At 33.3% G+C, this 22,545-nt stretch overlaps 1 protein-coding gene across 4 annotated transcripts in view; it reads left to right on the forward strand.

Annotated features, from left to right (window-relative positions):
• The window catches only part of LOC135128126 (uncharacterized protein), a 513,893-nt gene that overhangs the window by 439,264 nt on the left and 52,084 nt on the right, over positions 1 to 22,545 (forward strand). For all 4 annotated transcript variants that reach the window (XM_064054997.1, XM_064054998.1, XM_064055000.1 and 1 more), the window contains one exon: positions 1,642 to 1,902. In XM_064054997.1, the coding sequence (XP_063911067.1) occupies positions 1,642 to 1,902 (261 nt within the window). The remainder of the gene's footprint in view (positions 1 to 1,641; positions 1,903 to 22,545) is intronic.

Here is a 22,545-nt window from a genome sequence, read left to right on the forward strand (position 1 = left end):
GTTGGTCTAATGCGATTTCATTTTGTTTAAAAATTGGTGAAATTACAAAGTTCCAAGTACCATTTTTTACACGTGTTCACACTCACACCACCAAAACAAGAAGTCCGGTCAAGAAACTCTTGTATAAACTAACTGCATTGTCTTACAGAACTCCCTAAAACTAAAAACCCATAGGGGTGGCACTCCGCCAAACAAGCATGGTGGTCCACATTACTGAACGACTTTCTTGTTTTTCAAATGTGGTTTCGTGGCGTTGTTTTTTCTCGGCGCGAAATTTAAATTTTCAAATCGGGACGCCACTCTGAACTAAAAGTCTATCAAATATTCAGAAATCTAACTACAACATTTTAACGTTATTTAAAATTTAGATGATTCCGCAATGGACAATGGATTTTATGTTTTATACACTTGTAGTTTACTGGCACTAGGATATTAACTCTGAGAACACCTTAACGATTATTAAAATATACGAGAAAACATATACGGCACAAGCATATGCACTTATAGAGGATTTCATATTCTTTTTCTGTTTTATAAATATGTCACGATGTACTATAAAAAATATAAGTGATGCAAACGTTTACGATCTTTTTGTAGAAAGATTCACAACCACACGTGCTGTTTGTTTTATACACTGCAAGTTTTTTAATAAATTGTGTGATAATATACAAACTGCTAATAAAGTATGTTATTTTTTTTCTTTCGGTACAATACGAAAACAACCAGGTAAGATTTTATTTTCGTTTTCGTAAATATTTATTATTGTTAGTTTTTATAAATATTTCAGTTCTATAAATACGACACTCGACGTTGCCTCACCACATATAAATTCCCAATTAATCATGGAATTGTACACTCATAAGGTCATAAGTTTTCAGGAATATGGAATAAATTTTGCCCTGTACTGAAATCGTCGTAATAAATAAAAACCCACACCTAAACACATTCCAAAACACAAACGCAATAAAACAATCAACAGTAGTAATGGTGAAAAAACAGACAAACGCCTCAGTTTTGTTTCTCACAAAAAATCTACCAATCAGCGGAAATAAAATGCGCAAGGACGCCCTGGTTGTTAATTTGCATTCTGAAAGCGCTGGGAAGATCGGGGGAATAATTCAGGGCAGATTTGTTAGTGGTTTATTTGTGCGATTACTCAAAACACAGCAGAAAGTTTAACAATCAATTGTGATTTGTGTTTCTTTAATCATGAAGTATTGAACAGCTAGACCTTTTGATTAGGCAACGTAAGACGACTGGTTTTGAAAATAGATTTGAAAATTAGTCATTTTGAATTAACATTTTATGTTAGTAATCACACCTGTGAGGATTTAGCCTGATAGATAAAAGTAGTAAATAACACATCAAGATAAAAAACAAAAACAAAGCCACTTTACTTTAGGACAATATAATTTATTTGTTCTGACATAAATTTAATTTAAGCTCCGCACAGTAACGATAAATACTTACGTAAAACTTTCTTACTTCCGGCGAGAGACCGACAAGAAAATCCAACGTTTTTGACGAAACTAAAAAGCAAACTTCCGAGCAAACTTAATATCGAGAATTCGTCGATAAAGCACCTTGTCCGAACGTGCGTTTAGTTACTTCAGAAGTTTGAAAGATGTCGACTTGTTGCAGATGTTCCAGAAACAAGACTTGAGGGAATACCGAAGACTGACATAGAAGACCTAAAAGATGCCGTAGCTATCAAATGCGTCGTCCATGCGAATCCAAAGGCCGCTGTTGTATGGAGAAGAGAAGGTCAAAATCAGCCAGTAAGTCTGCAAGAACTGCTGCAATTTAGCCCTGCCATTAGACAACATTCAGGCTTGTATACGTGTCAAGCCCGGAATAAGGCAGGAGAATCTCAACCAATTAGGGTTCAAGTCGACGTCAAATGTAAGTTAGCTTATACACATTTAAATTACGACTCTGATGAAACTGGTCAGTGGTATTTACTTGCATTTTATTTCTTTTATGAACAAATAACGTATTTTTTGAGCACAGCTCGTCGTCCACCGAGCTATTTATTAAAGGGTTTTATTTACCGAAATCTCTCCGCCCGCTATATTTCCTTTTTAATGAAACCACTCTCATATGTACGTATTTCTCGCATTTTGTCAATTATTAAAACTGTAATTTATTATTCCTAAACAGAATGCTCTAGCATCGCTAATCCATTTGCAGTAGATATATTAATGCACTAGGTAAGAGTAATAGCTTATTAATTAAGTAACCATGCATTGCCGCAATTACACTAATTTGTATTTCATGAATAATTCTCAATTAGAATTTTTTTTAACTGTAACATAATCCAATAGCATTATATTGCCCTTCGTTTTTCCGAAAATGACTACTTTTTTTTAATAGAATAATATTTTAACGATACAGCACTCGATTTGTATATGCATATAATGCTTTCCAGATAAATCTGCATCATTTAAACGTGTGAACGCATTTTAATATAGTTACCAAATAATTCATTAGACTCTAAAGATGACTATATGATTTTGACAGTTAGTCTGAAACACTTTGCGTTAAAGTTAAGTACCAATACGATGTTATGTGACAAATAGTCAAATGTTAAAGCTCTTTCAAAACGACAGCAAGGTGTACCAACCCTAAATTTGACAGACGAGAAGGGGTATTTCTTTTCATACCAACGTATACTCCAACTTGTCAAGGCCCTCCGCGATGCACATTCATTTGAACTCTGCTACAACTCGTTTAATGTTTAAAAAGTAGTTTAAAAAGTAGTCTCGCAGTTTACCTGTTGACGTATATAGATAGAACATTCATTGCAATATTTTTGTTCACCCCCTCTAGAAAGCTAATGACGTCATCACAAAAATTATTAAGAAAAATGTGGCGTACGCATATTTACGCATATGTGCACATATACTTATTTGTGGAACCCACTCTCCAATCAATGAATTTCCCTTTGGAGTAAGCAATGCATGGACCACTAAATCATGCGCAAAGAGACTCTCTGTCACTGGATGGACGACGTCAGTCAGAATGTCATTTATAGCAATCAAGAAAAGGGTTATATTAAGAACTGATCCCTGAGGAATCCATGTTGCAGCCTTTCCACTTGATAAACTGTTAGCAGTTCGGATAGAAAAAGTACCATTTTTATAAAGTTGGATGTTAAGTGAAGGGTATTTTCGGTGAATTCCGAGGTGCTCAATAGATTAAAGATTTTTTGACACCAGGTCATATCATAAAATGTTTGAATATTAAAAACACAGCTACTATTGTTTGTTTGTTCACAAAAATTTCATGAGTCTTTTTTGATAACACACTATATGTGTAGACTATAGTTTTAATTTTTACGACTTCCAACAAAGGATGTCCAAAAACAGCAACTGCATGAATAGGTTCTCGGAATCCAGCTATTTTCTATTATTTTAAAAACGACTCATTTCATTTTGCCGAGATTCATACAACAGTGTGTGTAAATTAAAGTGAAAATACACAAAATTACCCTAAATAACTCTACACTGAAAAATACGCTTAAACACGTATTGATTGTGCTGAGAGAATATGGAATTTTAGTCCAAATAAATTCAGACTAGATGATTATTTTGTTTTATTTCTTTTCCTGTAAACACGAAATCCAACAAAACTGCAACAACTCTTAAAGTAGAAACTTTTAATTACAACCACTAGTGGAAAAATTGTCTACTCGTTTACCTGCAACACTGAAACTAAAGTAAGCACTAAACCTCCAGAGTAAATTCCTAGCAAATTTTATATCGGATTTCAGAGTAAAACTGTATTGTAATATATGTAATTTTCAGTAATGGAGTGTCATCATGACCCATCACTTGCTGCTATAAAGCGAAATACTTATCGATGAAAATCTCAATGAAGCTGTTGATGGAAAATAGATCCCTCAGCGTTTCAGACGCGTCAATTTTTAAAGCTTTTGTTCTCCGTGTAACAATGGATATCCGCCTGTGTCAATTTTGAAAAATAACTGATTTTGGTAGCAGGTGTCGAACGAAAGGATATGATATGTTGCCCTCTGGATGGTCGGATAACATATCAGCTGACAAATGTGCTCGGGGATGGTATTGCTCTTCGTGTCAGATTATTTGGATGCACGTTTTAAGCCCTGAAAATATCTAAGGGAATTAGAGATTTAAAGTTCGCAAAATTATACTGATACATTAAAATCAGAAATATTAATAAAATTTTACAATAAATATGACAATCAGTCTTACAGTGATTAAAGTAAATCTAAGATATTTGCTTATTTATGCACTTATTAGTAATTAAAGGTATCTGCATTACCAAAATATGTCTAATGGTTGGCCAATCTAACTTAGATATTTTTATGTGCTACACGATGTCAGAACTTTTAACAACTACAATTTCAATGTGACCGCTAAAGAATAGATAAAATCCCTTCAAGTTCCGTGTTTAGAGCATATTGCTTGTTCTACGATCTGTTGACCAGGTAAAGGAATTTCAGTCAGACCGGTGTTGAAACTATGCAAACTTCTGCAAAGTTTTCAATCGCAGAACCTTCAGATAAATATTTTAATGGCAGAGGTATTATGCTGGGTTATAAAAATCTTGTTACCTACTTTTTTTTACTTTGCAAATAATTAGGCGCCATCCGGCGAGTGGCGAATTTTTTCTACTGGTGGTTGCCAATTTTAAAATTTCACGCTTCTCTTTAGACTTTACAGTATTTTTTCAAAAAATATTTAACTATTTTTAAAAATTCCGGCAGCTGAAATTACAGTAGCCGATTTTGCTGCACTTGATTGCATACCGTGTTATTATCGCCTACCTATGGATATAATCCCCTGAATTTGAGCTCGCGCTTCACAATGATACATACAATTTTAACATAATAGACTCCCGTTTCAGTGAAAACTCGTCCTCTATAATCAGATTTCATTTAAACAAGCATTAATTAAATTATTTATAAATAACATTGTAAAACACGCGTAGAGTTATTCTGATAAATTCTAGAATTTTAACCCGCGCATTTTATTTTTTTTATGATAACCTCATAAGTTCAAATGAAAAAACGGAAAAATTAAGCTACAGAAAAACAAACATGCATATGTTTCAAGTAATATTTACGTGATAGAATTTTGTGATAACCTTACCAACTTTTTACTAGGGACAAATATTCAATTTTGTACTTAGTAACTAATCCCAGAATAAGAAAAATAAGATAAGCCTCTTTTGATTTGTTTAATAAGATGTTCATTTTTTTTTTTTTTTGAAACACTGATACAATAAGCAAACAGCACAAGTGTTGAGGGATAATATTATGCACATTGTAGACAGAATTTATCCAGCAAAATTTTGAAATGACATCATCAATCTTTTGGAGGAGATAAACAGATCATTTTTTATTGACACGATTTAAAATGCTTTCAATTTGTTTAAAATGCTTAAGACTTCAGAGGACTCGGTTTTGTAGTATTGAAGTTAAATTGTAAAAAATTTATATATTTCATAAGATTTAAGCAGGATTCGTTCTACCATATACAAAATATTCCTAAAATACACCCAAAATTTCAAAACAACAAGTCCAAAGTGTCTTGTCTGTCTGATAAAATCAACAACAAACTTCACCGGGACTATGGAAACAGGAAACATTAAATTAGCCATTCGCCAAATGGATTCTCGAAAAGTAAAAAATTTAAGAAGATAATGAATACTGGAAGATACTCGCTCTAAGAATCCTTCTAGAACATTATTAATTTCATTCTTATTTCATTTATATTTTGTAATTTGAATTGATTGGGCGTGTACTTGTTGGCACTCCATCACACATTCGTAAATAAGCATTGTAATGCAATTTCGGTTCTAAAGTAACTTATTTTGTTATTATTTTATTAAACTTTAAGGTGAGATAACAAATGTAAATATCTAACATTTAAAACAACATTTCCGTTATACAAATAACGATGTATTATTCTCAAGATATTCAAGAGCATTTAATTTTGTACTTTTATCCGCAGTGTGAAGGATTTTAAAGTTGACATTAAATGACTTTTTCTTGTATTTGATGGTTGGTGTATGTTGAGTTTGTTCTACTGTTGATGTAGCTTTTTTTATCTTTTTAAATTTTTAAGTTCTTCTTCTGATTTAGGTAAGTTAGGTCTATCCAACGAATGACTAGTTTCAGGTTTTCCCGATGTTTCAGGACTTCTAGAGCACGAAAACGTAGACCTCGCGTTTCCGTCTATCTGTCTTTTTTATTAAATTAGTATTTATAATCTTGTACTTGTGGTTCATGAATCCGCCTTGACTTTTTACCATAGGCATCCATATTTTCACACAAAAAATTCCAGATTACATCATCACATTTTGATGGTACGAGTATATCTATCTTTACTTGCCGAACAAAAGCTAAGAAAATATTCTAATGGGGTCCATTGGACGAATGACTAGTTTCATGTTTTCATCAGTTTTTTCAAAAATACAACTGTCCCAGGTAAACGTCAGCAAGAGATTTTGACATTCCAAATGCTATTGTTTATAGCTTGAACAGGTACGCTTGATTTAGTACACTGCAAATATGACACATAGCTATTTTTTTTAAATTGCAACGTAATTATTTTAATGAATTTTGATAGGTCCTTAAATGGCGATTAGAATGACATAAACACCTACATAATTATTTCATTTTCAATTGATAAAAAAAATAAAATTTTAAAGCAAGTGGAAGAATTAATTACCTCGTCTGATTGTACCAAGGTAATGCTGTGGACAAAAATGCCAACATCTAGAATATCTTTTATACCCGGAACTAAAAATAGTTCTCTTTTTTCGCTTGTGCTTTCCGTAACAATTTGTCTGAAGGATTGCTAATATTTTAAAAACTTCTCAATTGAAAACTGTTATTTAGCATTATCTTTTGAAGTTGAGACACAGATAAATAATATAACAGAACTTAATAATAAATACAAAAAATGAAGCGCAAACGAAAATATTTCCTTTTTAGAAAAAAAAAACTCGAAAATTAGCGGTAACTTTAAAAAAATCGGGTATTTGAATAATGTCTGTACTCCACAGATAAAAATTGTTTGAAATGAGTTTCAAACTCAATTCAAACAATCAAGGAGGCTGAAGACGAAGACAGTGGTCTTCGAAACATGTACCTTGTTTATTAAATAGTTTACAGTTTTTATCTGTGGAGTACAGACATTATTCAAATACCCAATTTTATCAACGCTCCACTTTGAGTAAGATCTAGGTACAATACCAATAATTTTTTAAAAAAATCGTTTGGCAAATTGAATAGTACCCTAAAACCAATACATTTTTGTAATTGTAATAATATTTGTAACAAATTTCTTGTTGTTGAATGTAATCTCGGAAACTACCGAACGGATACGGATTGTTATAAAATTTAATATGATTGTGTAGATGGCTAAATGGTAGAACGCTAACCACACTTTTTGTAATCATCCCCCACCAACAATATGATGATGTCACTTAAAAATTTTAATAGTGCGATTGTACATTGTACATTATTGTAAATTATTTAAATTTTATAAAATAAAATACGTTTGTTCATGTTGAGTTTTTATCATAGACATCCAGATTTTCGAAAAAAAATCAAAAATGGACAACAACATTTTGCAATTTAATTTTGAAACGCAACGCAAGTGTTGCAAGCCTTTAACATTGTCGTAAGCATAGTAAATCGTTAATCAAAATTTATCCATGTATCCCCTCCCAAAAATTGATGTCATTTCAAAATTATGCCTAATAAGTCATATTCAAAATACACAAAATATTGTGATTTTATCCTTATGGTTTATCAGTGGATTCACATTTATTGGAATTGCTTATTCAGGGTGACTCAAAAAAATTAATGACAGAGCCAACTTATTTTATTGATTAAAAAATTCACACAATCAAATCTTATAATGTTTCGAAAAAGCTGAATGTGCTGTAATGTACTTCAGAAACGAGGGAAGTTCTGTCTAAATAACTTTAGACCAACTTTTTATTATTAGTACTGCGCATGTACGGCACATGTCGAAATTGACACACCTGTCTTTGCTGAAATGTTGATCAGAACATTTTCCAATCGGAAAACTCACTACAAACAGACACAGCCTTGCCCTTTATCAATGCATTCATGCTCTTGAAACAATTGTTTGACTGTTCACCCGATTTCCGCGCTCTCCGCGCCACACCAAATGTAAACAAACATAATGCTTTCGAATCAAAGGCAGTGACGGAGTATGGGTGATTAAAGTACGATACTTTAATGAATTCAGAATCCTGAAAGAATCTTAAAAAAACATATTTTTACTTCCCAAGCGCAAGCTACTTTTTTTTAATGTATAGTGGTTATCACAGATAAAATTTCGCAAAATCAAAGATCTGAAAATAAAAAATATATAATTTTTCAAAGAAGCAAGCGAGATTTGCAGGATTGTCCTTCAGAGGCGAAAGAAGTGCTCTCCAAATAACCTTCGATCAATTTGTGGATTTTTTTCAAAAATATGGAGATACTGTCTTAACATTGTTAGATATTTGTGCTGAAAGACCGAAAACAGTGAAAACACTCACTGAACCTGAAAACTAGAACGCGTTGTGTTAAGCCTCACAAAAATATATATGAACAACGAGAATAAACAATTTTTTGTGGTTCATGGAAATACCGTCCCACTTAAATCTGAATAATGTGCTTTTAGTCTGCTTGCAGAGGATGTCATAAAAAATTAATGGGTATGAACAGATTTATATTTTTAATGTTCTTAGAAATGTTCCGTCTAATTTCTATAATCTTTCAGCTAGGCAGCGTCATTATAATCTCTATTTTTTTTAAATCGTCACTACAGATTTACTCAAAAAAGTAATGCATGAATCCAAATATTGTCAGTTAACTGCCTCATAAGATTTCAGTCTAGTTTTTCTGAATTTTTGTTATTATGACAATTAATAAAAAAGTTTATATTTGATTTTATTTCACAGATTTTTATGTCAGGTGTTTTTCTTTAATTAGTGCTCTAGTTGGCCATGATGCCTTTCAAGTTTAGTGCTGACGTACGTGTCATGGTTAACTAGAGCACAAATTTTAAAACATCACACAGTATAAGGTATTTATTAGCATTTATAGCTGGAGAAGAAAATTAGTTATTTATACTCACAAAATAAGTTGTTTGTTACTAATCTTGGTTACGCAAAATGTTAATTACTGCAATGATGTAACATTTAAAATACCATATCGTCTAACTGCTTTGATAAAATGAAAAGTTTTAGAACCATGCATAAAAGAGACCCAGTAAATGTAGAGAAAGAAATAAATACAGCCCACACGAAACATTAGCGATTTTGTGCGACAGGTGGATCTCGACTCCCTAAGGTATAGTTAAAACTTGCAGTCCATCCATTTCGTAACAAAAAAACGTATAAAACAGTTATTTATTTGGACCACCTTAGTGCATTTAGTGAACTGTTTCCAAAGTGAAATATATATCATCCGTGTCAATAAACCGAACACTGACAATTTCTTAAAAATTTGACTCTATAATAAAAAAAGTTCTAAAGCTCTCGAAATAAAGTTTGTGAAGTGTGTTACTTTACCTGCTTGCTATAAATCTATTGATTTTATCAAATTTAAAACGAGATTTAAAAGTCAACTTGTTTCCATCTGGGCGTTTCGGTATTTTACAATCCTATTACTTGGTACAGCACTTTAGGGACTTCATCAATTTACTGTAGCGTTTAAAAACCTGACGAATTTAGTCTGTGTAGGCAATGACTTCAATTTTGATTATTTGCGACAAGCACATTCATTATATCATGAATTTTTGATTAAAGGCGTGTCCAATATTGCCTCCACACGAAATGCATGTTCACTGGAAGAATAGAGAAGTTACTGAATGCAAACTAATTAAATGGCAAAGCTATTTTGAATGTGCAATAACAGAGTTGTATCAAATTAAATTTTTAGGACAAGTTTATTTATTACATCAGATCGTAAATGTTAATTTACAATACAGTTAGATGACCGTTGGATTTTAATGTGACCATATTTTACACAATTACACTGCATTCCAGACATTAATGCTTCATTCGATATAGAACATACCAGGGCATAACACACGAGTTGCTTGCAAAGCGTAGGTAATAGTTGGGACTCGCACTAAAAACACCTTCTTGAAATGTGTATAATGAGAATCGTATGTCGTCATTTGCGTTAAGTTGTAAGACACTAAACCATTCGGCCTCCTTATCTCCTTCCCAATTTCTGCTCAATATGGCAGTTCAACAATAATAGTTATAACTGCAATAAACTTTGAAGATTTAATCTTGAGTGCTGCCAACTTTAACAATGTGGGTTGAAGCACATTTCAGTTTAGAGTACGTTATTACTACTGTACCGCATCTAACGATACAGCGCAGGTTACAAAAATAAAACAATAATTAATTCATTACTTTAACAAAATATTATTTTTAACTTGCAGAAATATTTTTTGAAAATTCGTGAATAAGATCTTGAAATGCTGATAAAATACTGATTGTTTCGAGTTTAAAACAACTCGCTATAATGCTTATTTTGTCCTTTGATGGGTCACCAGAGCCGTCCGAAATACCTATTTCAAGTTAAAGATATCGTCGTGAATAAAGTTACTTTAAATGAGACTCAAAATTAATCCCATGGCCCAAATAATACGAAACGGAATTCCCTTCATAGACTCCCTTGCTTTTTCAATATGTCGAAAGCTGCACAGGGGCTTGTTTCGTTGGAATTAAGGGAAGCTCGCTCTAAAAACAGAATTTAGGTTTTTTTCAAGTGGATAATAGTCACAATTTGTACAGGATATTTCATTCTCTCTTCTAAATTTTGTTCACGAAAATAAATTGCTGAAAATTGGAGCACGGCCATACATTATTCACACAAGAATACGAGTGAGAATATCAAATGTTGAAAAATTTATATAAAACGCGATTTTTAATAAAACGTTTTCGATCGATTAATTATTATTATTGCATTGTTGAATGTGATCTAAAACAGACCCAAAACTTTTGAGTTTGAAAGACAACAGTTGAAACAAAGCCTTAATTCTATGTATCCTTTATATCCATTTCATCTTCTTATTTTCAGTACTTGCTCAACTTCGACAGTTTATGTTTATGATTCGAAAAGAATTCGACTCTTAGGACGTTCACAACCAGAATCCGCGGCAGCATCAAAGAATGCATTTATGTTAAAAGAAACTAAAATTGTTTCTTTCTTCTGTCTGCTCAACACAGAGGACAGGACTAATAAATTAATTAATCTCGGTTTTTTCCTTAAAAAACTAGATCTCTAACATAAACACTCGTAAATTTGAAGAGAAGAACCTGTATATATATGTAAGATGACATTATAGTTTTGTGTACTTTTGTGTGTGTGGGGGGGGGGTCGAACAATTTTTGAGTAACCATTTACCACCCTTATGATAATATTTAAACCTCTATAAAATTGGAAATGTCGTTATACAATTTTGATTTTTTTTTCCCAAAACTCTGGATATCTAATGTAAAAATTCGACACGGATTCATAAATCGAAAATGCGGGAGTACATTATTTTGTAAAATTTAATAATATTTACTGTTGTAAATATTGAATATAACGTCTTTCCATTATTTGTGGGGATGATTAGACTATTTTTTTAACGTTTTACCATACACACGATACTCCTAATATACATATAAAATAATATGTACAACAATCGAGCCGGTTGTTTCGAAAATTATTTGTCTAATAAAAATTGACACAGATGACAGACAGACGAAAACGGGTGACCTATTTTTTCGTACTCTAGGGGCATGAACCATAGAGAAAATAGGGAAGTATCCGTCCGATGGCCTCTATTACAATACTTTTTTGGCTTACGCTCGTGAAGTAAAAATATAGTCACAGCGTAGGAAGAAAAAAGTAGCCCATGAGTAGGTCAAAGCGGCGACCTTCACATGCTGTCGTTTATTAGTTTATAATTGATAGATATAAAACCTTGGTATATAATTTTTTGGGAACATTTGGATGCCTAAGTGGCAAAACTCGTGGCGGATTCATAAACCACAAGCACAGGATATGATATGTATTTTATAAAATTTAAATAATTTAAAATTTTGAGGTGATGTCCTCAAATTGTAGTTGGGGATAATTAATTTCGGTTAACGTTTTACCCTCTCCTAACATACATAAAAAAAATTACAACAATTGTAGTTTCGGAGATTTATCTGTCTAATAAAAATCGACACAGACGACAAGCAGATAGACAGATAATATACAAACGGTAACGAGAGGACTGATTTTTGTACTCTAGGTGTCATGAAATGTGAAAAAACATGAAAGTAGCCATTCGTCGGATGAACACTATTACAGTACTTCCTCAACTCGTGTTCGGAAAGGAAAAAACAAGAAAAATTAACAGTGAAAGAAAACTAATACTGTAGGCATTATGATTATGGTGATAGTGTAGTTCTAATCACACCTGATCGCCAATTGGGAGACCCGGGTTCGGATCCCTGTGAACGGACCCTCTTTTTTCTGGTCTTACAATATATTAAAAACAGTGGACAACAAAACAAAACTATAATATAATAAAATAACTCCTGTGTATTTGAAACTTTATGTAGAGAGTAAGCCAATTAATGAATGACTATGCTTCTTCTACCACAACTCCTAAAGTATGAAAGACTAGGTCCCCGTTTTCGTCTGTTTCCTTTGTTTGTTGTTAGTCGTCGTCTGGCCTCTGTTATTAATTTTGTATATTAGACATCTGAACTGATTGTTGAGAAATTTTAGATGATTTTGAACGTTCAACAGTGGCACTTTTTTCTACTCAAATGTTGAAATAGTATATTATTAGCCAAGGTTCTAATTTGCGCACGGTCTAGAAGTGGCTTTACAACCGTGGTTAATATACTATTTTTTTCACTAGTAGAAACCATAAGACAATAAATTGAAAAAATAAACGTTCAATTTTTTGACGCAACATGATTTTGTTTTGATTTCTAATCAAACTTAATCTAAATCTTCAACACAAAGAAAACCGTTTACAGTTGTCGCTAAATTAATCATTTAATCTTCTACCGTCTACAACAACCATGCGTATACTCAAGTAATGTTAGTAGCACACATGGAGCCTGGGCACTAGCTCAACATTATTAATGCAGTTCAAAAGTATCATATTATAACCACGAGGAAATATTCGAATGAGATCAATTATCGTTCGTACCGAAAGAGGAGCCTAGCGGACTGCAAAATGGTACTGGGTACTTCTGACGCATTGGTATTTGGCTGGTGACAGGCCCTGACAAGTTAGGCAGTACTTGGAAACCAGACAGTTATAAGGACGGACCTGCAAGAAGTGTCTTTAACTCCTTGTGGAAAGCAGAAACCTGTTCAGCTCCACCAGTACCCGGGCCAAGAAGCCTGTTTGATTATCCCAAGATAGGATGGAGCAGCACAAACTCCCACTACTGGTTATCGAGGTCCAGTCTTTCGAACTTGACATACGGAAAGCTTGTATGATGGTTTTGCATAGTCTTATAAAGCGCAAATATGGTAACCCACAGCGGGCAAGGCTAAGAGGCAATGGCCAAAGTTTACCAGTACCTGTTTGTTCGAGGCTCCAAGCCCCACCGGACGGATCTCATCCTCCGGTGTTAATGCGTATTGGTGTTGGACTTGAGGTGTAGTGAAAAGCTTCTTGATGTGTGTTGGTAGGGGTGTTAGAGGGAGTGATTAGACAAATTTACTGTCTACATATATATGAAATCGACATAGGCAACAGACAGGCAAACGGAAACGGGAGATTTATTTTTTCCTACTCTAGGAATATGAAACATGAACATAGCCGTTTGCTTGATCGACGCTATTAAAATCCTTCCTTAGCTTACGCTCCGGAAGTAAAAAAAAAAGTTAGGTACAAATGAAAAAACAAGGATGTTCATATAGTATCCTTTTTGTCCAGAAATTGACCACCAATTAATCGAGAACAAAGAGATCTGGTGTAGGACGTGATAAAACATTTGGCTTATAACTAACACCACTATTTTCCCACTAAATTTAAGTTTCTTCAAATGTAGCATATTGTCGTATGATTCAACTATTCATTTGCTAGATAGAATAAGAGCCTGAATAAGGTCCCTAGGCACAGTTGAAGTAGAGTGCCTTAAAAAATAAATCACCAGCACTGGTAGGCCGTAATCAAGAGCTTTAAAATATTCAGAAAAATTACTGAAGCCCGTAAAACATTTAATTACCATTTTCAATCGTACTGAAGGTTGATGAATGTATAAGTTATTTGGAAATTTATACAATTCAACGGAATTTATCTTAGTGTTCGTCTCCATCGAAAGGATTATATGATTGCGAAAATGTTATAAATTCGACGATCTTTTATTTTTTGCCAAAAAATAATAACATACTAAAACTTAACAACACTATAATTCCAGTTAACGGAAAAAATATTTTCCATGCTCTGACTTTACATAGGTACATTTTAATTCTGTATACACTGGACATGTTTAGTTGAATAAATTAGTACTGCGCTTTATTGGCTCGTTACTCACTGGTCACTGGTTTTCAAGCCTATCTTTTGGAACGTGAGGCTGCGGTCCGCCAATGACCTTACCCACACTTTACCCCTAAACAGAGAAGAGCATTATGTAAACGAGCTAATTACAACACTTTCATGTTCACTGAGTGAATGGGTATGTTCACAACAATTTTCACACCGTATTCACTCCTATCAGATATTTCTTGCACTTACGATTCTTTTAAAAACAAAAATTCAGTAACTTAGATATCGCTTTTAACGACATATTGTGTTTAGCCGTCATAATTGAGTACACTTTACTGTTACTATTGTTTCTAATATTTATATCTATTGCAAATGGAAAGTAAGCCGAGTATGAAATTTTAGTATACATCTCGTAGGCTCCAACATTTGCATTTACAAATTCAATTGCTATGTATTCTCCGGCTATAACAAAATTTTCTTCCCGTGAATTCGGCGGAACCCCATATAGATAGACGAGTACATTTAACAATTTAATAGTTTTCGAACAATTTAACTTTCAAATTGACTATAATTTGCTGCATCCACGTCGTCTTGTTATCGGAAATTTGTATGCAAATACGATATTTGCAATTGACATTAGCTGTTTACCTTCGCAGACAAGTAAACATCTTAATTCCGTAAAAGATACTCCCCAACGAGCCAATAATCATCAAAACCCCACAAATGTACTTTCGTATGCTCTAAATATGAAAAATCACATTTTTCCGCCGATTCATTCCGATGCCATTTGCGTTTTCTCTCAAAATAACATCGTCGTTTAATTAGCCCAATTAGGTTAATATAAAAATACGGCACACAATGGCTTCGTGCCCACATTGTATGTGTACGTGGCACCTGCTTGTAGGTTTAATCTTGCTAACAAGAATGTACGGGATCATCCAAACGTGTGTTTAACTAATTAGAAGCAACCCTCGTTCAGGAAGTTTCTGGGTGATTGTACAGGTGACATCTGCTACCTATACTTTCGCGGTTGCCGACGGATTTCATAATGAAACACACAAGTTGGGCCGTTATTGCTTTGTCTCCACGTCCGTGCAGAAATCTATCGACATCTGCCGGCGAAAATGCCTTTGATCCACCCGTTTAAGTTGAACCATCAGGGAAGCTTTAATCGATTAATTGAATTAAGTACAGAGTGACACAAAAGTTTCTGAACATCGAAAATATGACGCCCAGGAAGAGTTAGCAGATGAGTAATTGTTAGCATCCAATAAATCAAAAAATTTAAAGATCTGCTGCAGCTGTGTACTTATTAACACATGGAAAGTCCAAACAGAGGTCTGGTATGATCTAGCTTATCAACGTTAATTTCTTTGTTAATCGCCATTTGTGAAAAATTAGAATTAGAAAATTATGCATTTCTAATTTTCTTGGCATTATTTGTAATGCATGTATAAGTAATTTTCAAAAATATCCAAAAACTTTCCCCATGTCATCGATTAACAAAATGGCTTAATATCACCCTAAGAAAATTTGTTCCATCTCATAATAAATACGCAATCAAACAACTTTTTTTTTCATTTCCTTTAACGTTTCTATCTCTTTCCCTCAATGGTCAGTGGTCTTTTATTTGAATCAGATTTACCTCAATTTAATCATACAAATTAATTAAAACAAATTTTTGTCAAACTCACTAGTTCGTTTTATAAAAAAAAACACTGGCTTAGCAATGGTTTCATCACCGTTTCTAGCGGAAATATTTATGAACAATGTAGAAACAGAAATTGTCTCAAATACCAAATTTTCAAATAGAATCAAATTATGAAGCCTCTACGTAAATGATGTTTATCTCTCTTTCAAGATTCTTTAGAGGATCTCATCTCTTTCGTAGCCTACATTAATCCAGTCAGTCCATCCTTCTATAAACTTTACTTACGAAATTGAACAAAACAGTTCTATCCCTTTCTTAAATCTTCTTATCATTAAAAAGAAGTTAACTAATTCCTTTCCATGTGAAATTTTTAGTAAACCCACCACTACTGATACTATGATACCTCGGTGTTCTTCCAATCGCAGCTCTCACAAATTTGCAGCTTTCAATTCCCTTTTCTATAGATTACTACTACACATCCCGCAATGCCGAGAAACCTTCGGAAAAGAACTTGACATCATCCGACAAATAGGGGTATATAACAATTTCCCTACACGTTTAGTTATGGAAATCTTTACCAAATCCCTCTACAACTACAAACTTACTAATACTTTAATCCTTGGTCCACGTTCCACAACAACTTTTACCCTACCTTCATTATCTTTTATTGGTACTCTGTCCATTCCAAGAATTTTCAAAAAGTTAGATTTCAACATTTCTTTTAAAACTAAAACAAATCTTGCTTCCTTTTTAGTCCGAAACAAAGACTCGATTCCAATTTTTTCGATTATACACCGTCGCTAAAAAAAAAAACCAGTTGAATATCAAAAAACGGTTTGTTGAATCTTTTTGAAATTTGAGCTGTCCCTAGGAAAACTCAAGTTCTATTGGAGTTTTAACTCCTTTTTTGTCGTAATATATGTAGAACACGTATACGCGTCCGAATAAGAATGTCGAGTTCCAGCTACGAGGTTGGGGTCGGTGTCAGTGTCGGTGTCGGTGTCGGTGTCGGTGTCGAGGTCACCGAGACCGGTTTGAACATCGGCATATAACGCCGCACTAGAGAAAGAGAAAGAGAGAGAGGGAAATAAACTATTTAATTTTCTCTGTTTTTTAGCTTGTTTCTGTAGTTCCCTATTAGGGAATTTCAATATATAAAATATACTTAATCGCACAAATAATAAAAAAAGGTAATCGTGGGGGAGATTACTACATTGATGCTTCTATGTTATTAAGGCCAGTTGATTTGTAAGTTGTCTATCAACTTGAAGTAAAAGTGTATTATGTGCAAATGAACTAATGAAAGCATTTTATTTTTTAAGATTCTTCGTATACGTGTTTAATTTATATAAATTGACAGCGCAGAGTTAAAACTCCATTCGTGCGTCCCTGACTCGATGCACTCTCTTTTTTTTTCTGCAATTTTTTTCAAATTTTATACTTCATGTGTTTTTGAAATGCAGGGCTAAGTTGAGTTTTTTTATAGCACTAGTGGTCAAATGTTTGGTTTAAATAGTGTATTTTTTTCTGAATTCAGAAATGTAACGCATGCAATCATCGTTTTTATTGTTTTAACGTTTTACAAGTGTGAATTACAGTAATTCTCGTTGATCTAAGCTCAAAACAACAAAATAGTCGCTTTCAAAACTCTAGGTGCGTACGAAAATTTTTCTTTTTGTGCTAGGAAGCGAAGACCGTGAAAATGGTTTATTCTGTTGAACAAGACACTTTTATTGTTATGTATTATCGCAATGAGACATCCGTAAACTGAGAGCGAGTGTATTCTGTAACCGCTTGTAAGCAAGAATATCTGGCCAAATACCGTGTTTTAATCATCCAAGAAACATCTTTAGAGGCTCACATTAGAGATGAAATCAAGAGATTTGTTCGAACTGGCAGTGTCGATAAAGGGAAATCTCCTGGAAGACCTTCAGTATCTGAGGAAGTTGTTGATCATTTGAGACGGCTTCAGCAGAATCCGCAAACATCTTTGACAAGATTTCCTCAGCAGTCAGGAGTTCCTGTTACAACATAAAATTGATGCTGAAAAGAGACGATGGGTGGGCGGGGTTAGTACTTGCTAGGATAAGACTGATTTGGCAAATGAGATTTCTCTAAGAAAATAGAGGGTGGGTGGACGGGGTTAGTATCTGCTAGTCTAACATCGATTTTGGCAGATGACTACCCTCTAAGAAAATAGTAGACGGGTTGGGCTAATACGTGCTAAAATCAGTTTTATCTTAGCAGCCATTAGCCCCGCCCACCCACCCTTTGTTTTCTTAAAGGGTATGTCATTTGCCAAAAACGACTTACTTTAGCAGGTACTGACCCAGCCCACCCGCCCTCTATTTTCTTAGATAGATCTCATTTGCCAAAATCAGTCTTACCTTGGCAGGTACTAGGCCCGCCCGCCCACCCACCCTCTCTTTTCTTGGAAGATATTTCATTTACCAAAATCAGTTTTATCTTAGCAGCTACTAGCTAGGATGAGACTGATTTTGGCAAATCAAAAACTCTCCAAGAAATGGGCGGGTGGGTGGGCGGGGCTAGTACCTGCTAGGATAAGACTGATTTGGCAAATGAGATTTCTCTAAGAAAATAGAGGGTGGGTGAGCGAGGTTAGTACCTGCTAATCTAACATCGATTTTGGCAGATGACATACCCTCTAAGAAAATAGTGGACGGGTCGGGCTAATACCTGCTAAAATCAGCAAGCATTGATGAAAGGATGTTACAGAATATTTTTTAAATTAAAAAGAGAGTGAACATATGCCTTGAATAAAATGGTGAACATTTTCAATATTTACTGTGATGTTTAAGAGCAATCAATTTGTTTGATGAATTAGTTTCATTTTTTTTTATAAGATATGAAGCATTTAGGCAAGCAGATGTACAGATGCATGTGGTATTTATCGTGAGTCCTTGGGCATTTAGTAAAGTCTAAAACTGAGAGGCGGCACGTTTCCATGACCTACTTCGACCCTATAATCATTTATAGAACCTTGTACTTGTGGCGTCGGCATCTAATTTACACGCTCCAAATTTTCCAAAAATTGTTTTCCACAAGTTACGCTTGTATGCTATCTCGCAATGTGTAAAAACTTCTTTCTTCTTCATATATAGTAAATGATAGAATTATGTTTACATTCTTTTAGCTTCGTACATTCTGTATATAGCATTATTTCCATTTTATCGGAAGCACGTATTTTTTATATCGACAGTTTCCGAAAAAAAATGTATTAACTGCAGTCACTACCGCAGTTTGGACACAGACGGTTAATTAGAAAAGGTGTAAAGCGTACGTACACATAAAACCTTATCCCACCTGAAAAATTTTATGTTCTTTTAACGCCTAGCGATAAAACGCTGCTGCAAATATCTAGACTTCTAACGATAAATTTCCAGAACCTAAACGAAGCATATGTACATTGCTCTTATTACATCCGCAATGTAATATTTAGCAGATATTAAAAATTTTCAATAACCTCCTCTTTTCCGTAATAATTTTCTCATCTCCTCCACCTTTTTACTAAAATTCATAATATCAAATAAAAGGACTATGTCTGCTCGCATGTAATAAAAACTTAATGCTGATTCTAATAGGTTTTTATCTTTGCTACGTTTTGCTGTTATAAAGTGAAAGTTTTTGTGCTACCCTTTTAAGGATATAAAAGGTTTGCATTAAGAATGATTCCTGAGCATCCGAAAAAAGAATTCCAACAGCTTCACGGAAATCTCTTTACATGGAGATCGACTGAATCTATTCCTGCCAGTTAAAATAAATGCAACAGAAAAGAAATATGGACAATGGGTTTTGAAAAAATTGATTAAAGTAGCTTCTAGCGGATATCTCTGCGTCTGAAATGCAGTTCTGCAATCGTGTTAAACCGTATTTTTCAGTGTTCATTTAAAAATTTTTGATTTTAAATACTTCTTAAAAAAATTGACGACAGCATCTCAAAAATGTATTAAATAAATGTTTATTGTAAACTATTTTTTGACGTGGGATATGCTTCAATAATATAGTTTTCATTTTGACGGCTATCTATGGAGGATATCCAAAGTAATGAATGTAATATGAACTGATTTAAATATGTGCTGTTTTCTCAGAAAGGGTCCATATATTTTTTTTATTACTTCGGGAACGACCCACTTAATTTCCGTAAAATTCGTGGAATAAAGTAACGTCATGGCGGTGTTTGCATTACATATATTAAAATTGAAATGTTTATCCTTACGAAAATTGAATAAATAATGAATTTATATCGAAAAATAAGCTCTGACTTGCATGTAAATTTGATAACAATTCAAGGGCCAGGGTAATCCGCTTTCAGTATTCTTATTTATTAAAAAATGTTCTCGACAAAACAGTTTTAACCGTAGCTCACTGAGCTTATCACCTAAATTTAAAATTTCGATTGCTAAAGAAAATCCATATTAAGTTTAGGTGGTCGTTCAACAACGACACATCTGCGGCACAGAAAGGTATATATCATCTCAGGAAATTCTTGAAAAGATATCACAAGATGAGTTAGTATTTTCTCTTTATTCTGGATTCACGTCTTTCACTACGCCTCGACTCATAAAAAAAAATAGTTGATTATTATTATTGCTATTTAAAAAGTTATAAACTGTAGAAAAATATGCAAACTATTAGAATTTACTAAGAGTTGTAGATAATTTTAAAACAATCAAATTGTCACGTGTTAAATTAACAAACCGATTAAATTTTCACATTGAACAAATCATAACAGCATACCACTACAAAACTGTACTCACCGGTAACATTAGTCGTAATGAAATAATCGTAATAATCTCACTGATCAAAGTTTAAATCCGCATTCCATTATTTTACCTGTAATTAATTAAATTGTTACAATAACTACTACAACAGTGATTCGGTCTAAACTTGAAACACCGGCATTCAACACAAACATAATGTTATAGTTTTGGATTTCAATTCATAACATAAACAATTTACACACTAGTTTATTATGCAAACAAAGCAAAAGATGAAATAACACTAAACCGCGAAAAAATGATAATAACTCTAGGAAATGCTGTCAAGTCAAATGTCAATTATCTGTCAACCCGACTGTATTTAAAATAGTATTGATTAAACCATCCATGCACTAAAGTATGTTCGGGTGTCTACTTATAAGTCTCCGAAAATAATTACCCTATTATAAACGAGAAATAATAATTCCGAGGCCTACTCCAAATATATTTTTTATTGTAGATACGCTACAAGACTCCCAGGTAAAACTGCGCGGCCTAATACCTTGGAAACGGATAGAGATATTGAAATTCTTTAAACGTCATTGTTTTTAGCTTGAAGGGAGCAGATTAATTTAGTATATGTCATTCATGTTTTTTAATGGCAACTTATATATTTTTAGATTTTGATAGATGTTTAAATTACAGTTACAACAATATGAAATACGTAGGTGTTTATTTCATTTTCAATCGATAAAAAAATAAAAGTTGAGTGAAATAAAGTACTACTAATTTATTTTACAAGAAAATAGTAAAATGTTTTAAAAACAGTAATTTAAACGTATGTTCAAACTGTTTTCCTTCACAGTGACCACAAAACCTCTTATTAGTTCGGGATTAAATAAAATACCCCGCGTTAAAAAGCCACAAACATTCCCAATTTAGTTATTTTCAGATTCTAAATCAGGCAAGTGTCACAAATACTTCAAATCTTTTATGTATCTCCACAGTAATAAATCTAAGGACCTTAAATCTGGATTGCGATCCAATTTTCATAATAAGTGTTTTTGTGAATAAAAAAAATTGAACCATTTTTGACATGCAGCAAAGAAATATTGCAGTATTCCTAGGTTTCTGACGTTAAAAATTAACAATACTAATTATAATTGTATTAACATTTGTTCAGTATGTCTCTTCATTTAGATAATAATCTTTTATAGTTAAAATTAGTATGACACATATAAGTGTCGTTGTAATCATAATTTAATGATCTATTAAAATCCGTTAAAATTAATATACATTGCAATTTAAACAAAAAGCAGAGGTCGACGCCGACGCCATATATGTGTCATACTTGCGATATACTAGAACCCTTTCAAACTAAAAACAATAATGTTACAGAATTTCAATGTCTCTATCTGCTCCCAAGATACAAGGGCGCGGGGTTCTTAGATGACGTCATCAACTTTCCGAAAGCGATGAATAAATAAATAGCAGTGAATGTTCTATAACCTTTAAATTAGAATGTGTTAATTGTTTCACTAAAATTTACAAAAATGTCCATTATGTGAACAAAAATCATCGAATTTAGTAGTTCAAACTTATTTTTTCAGAATAACTCAAAACCTAACTTAAAAATGAGGTGGATTATTAAGCCATA

The sequence above is a fragment of the Zophobas morio genome, unplaced genomic scaffold (genome assembly GCF_036711695.1).
Source record: "Zophobas morio isolate AGI-343-1 ecotype UQ-CSIRO unplaced genomic scaffold, CSIRO_AGI_Zmor_V1 ptg000012l, whole genome shotgun sequence".
In the NCBI taxonomy this organism is placed as follows: Eukaryota; Metazoa; Arthropoda; class Insecta; order Coleoptera; family Tenebrionidae; genus Zophobas; species Zophobas morio.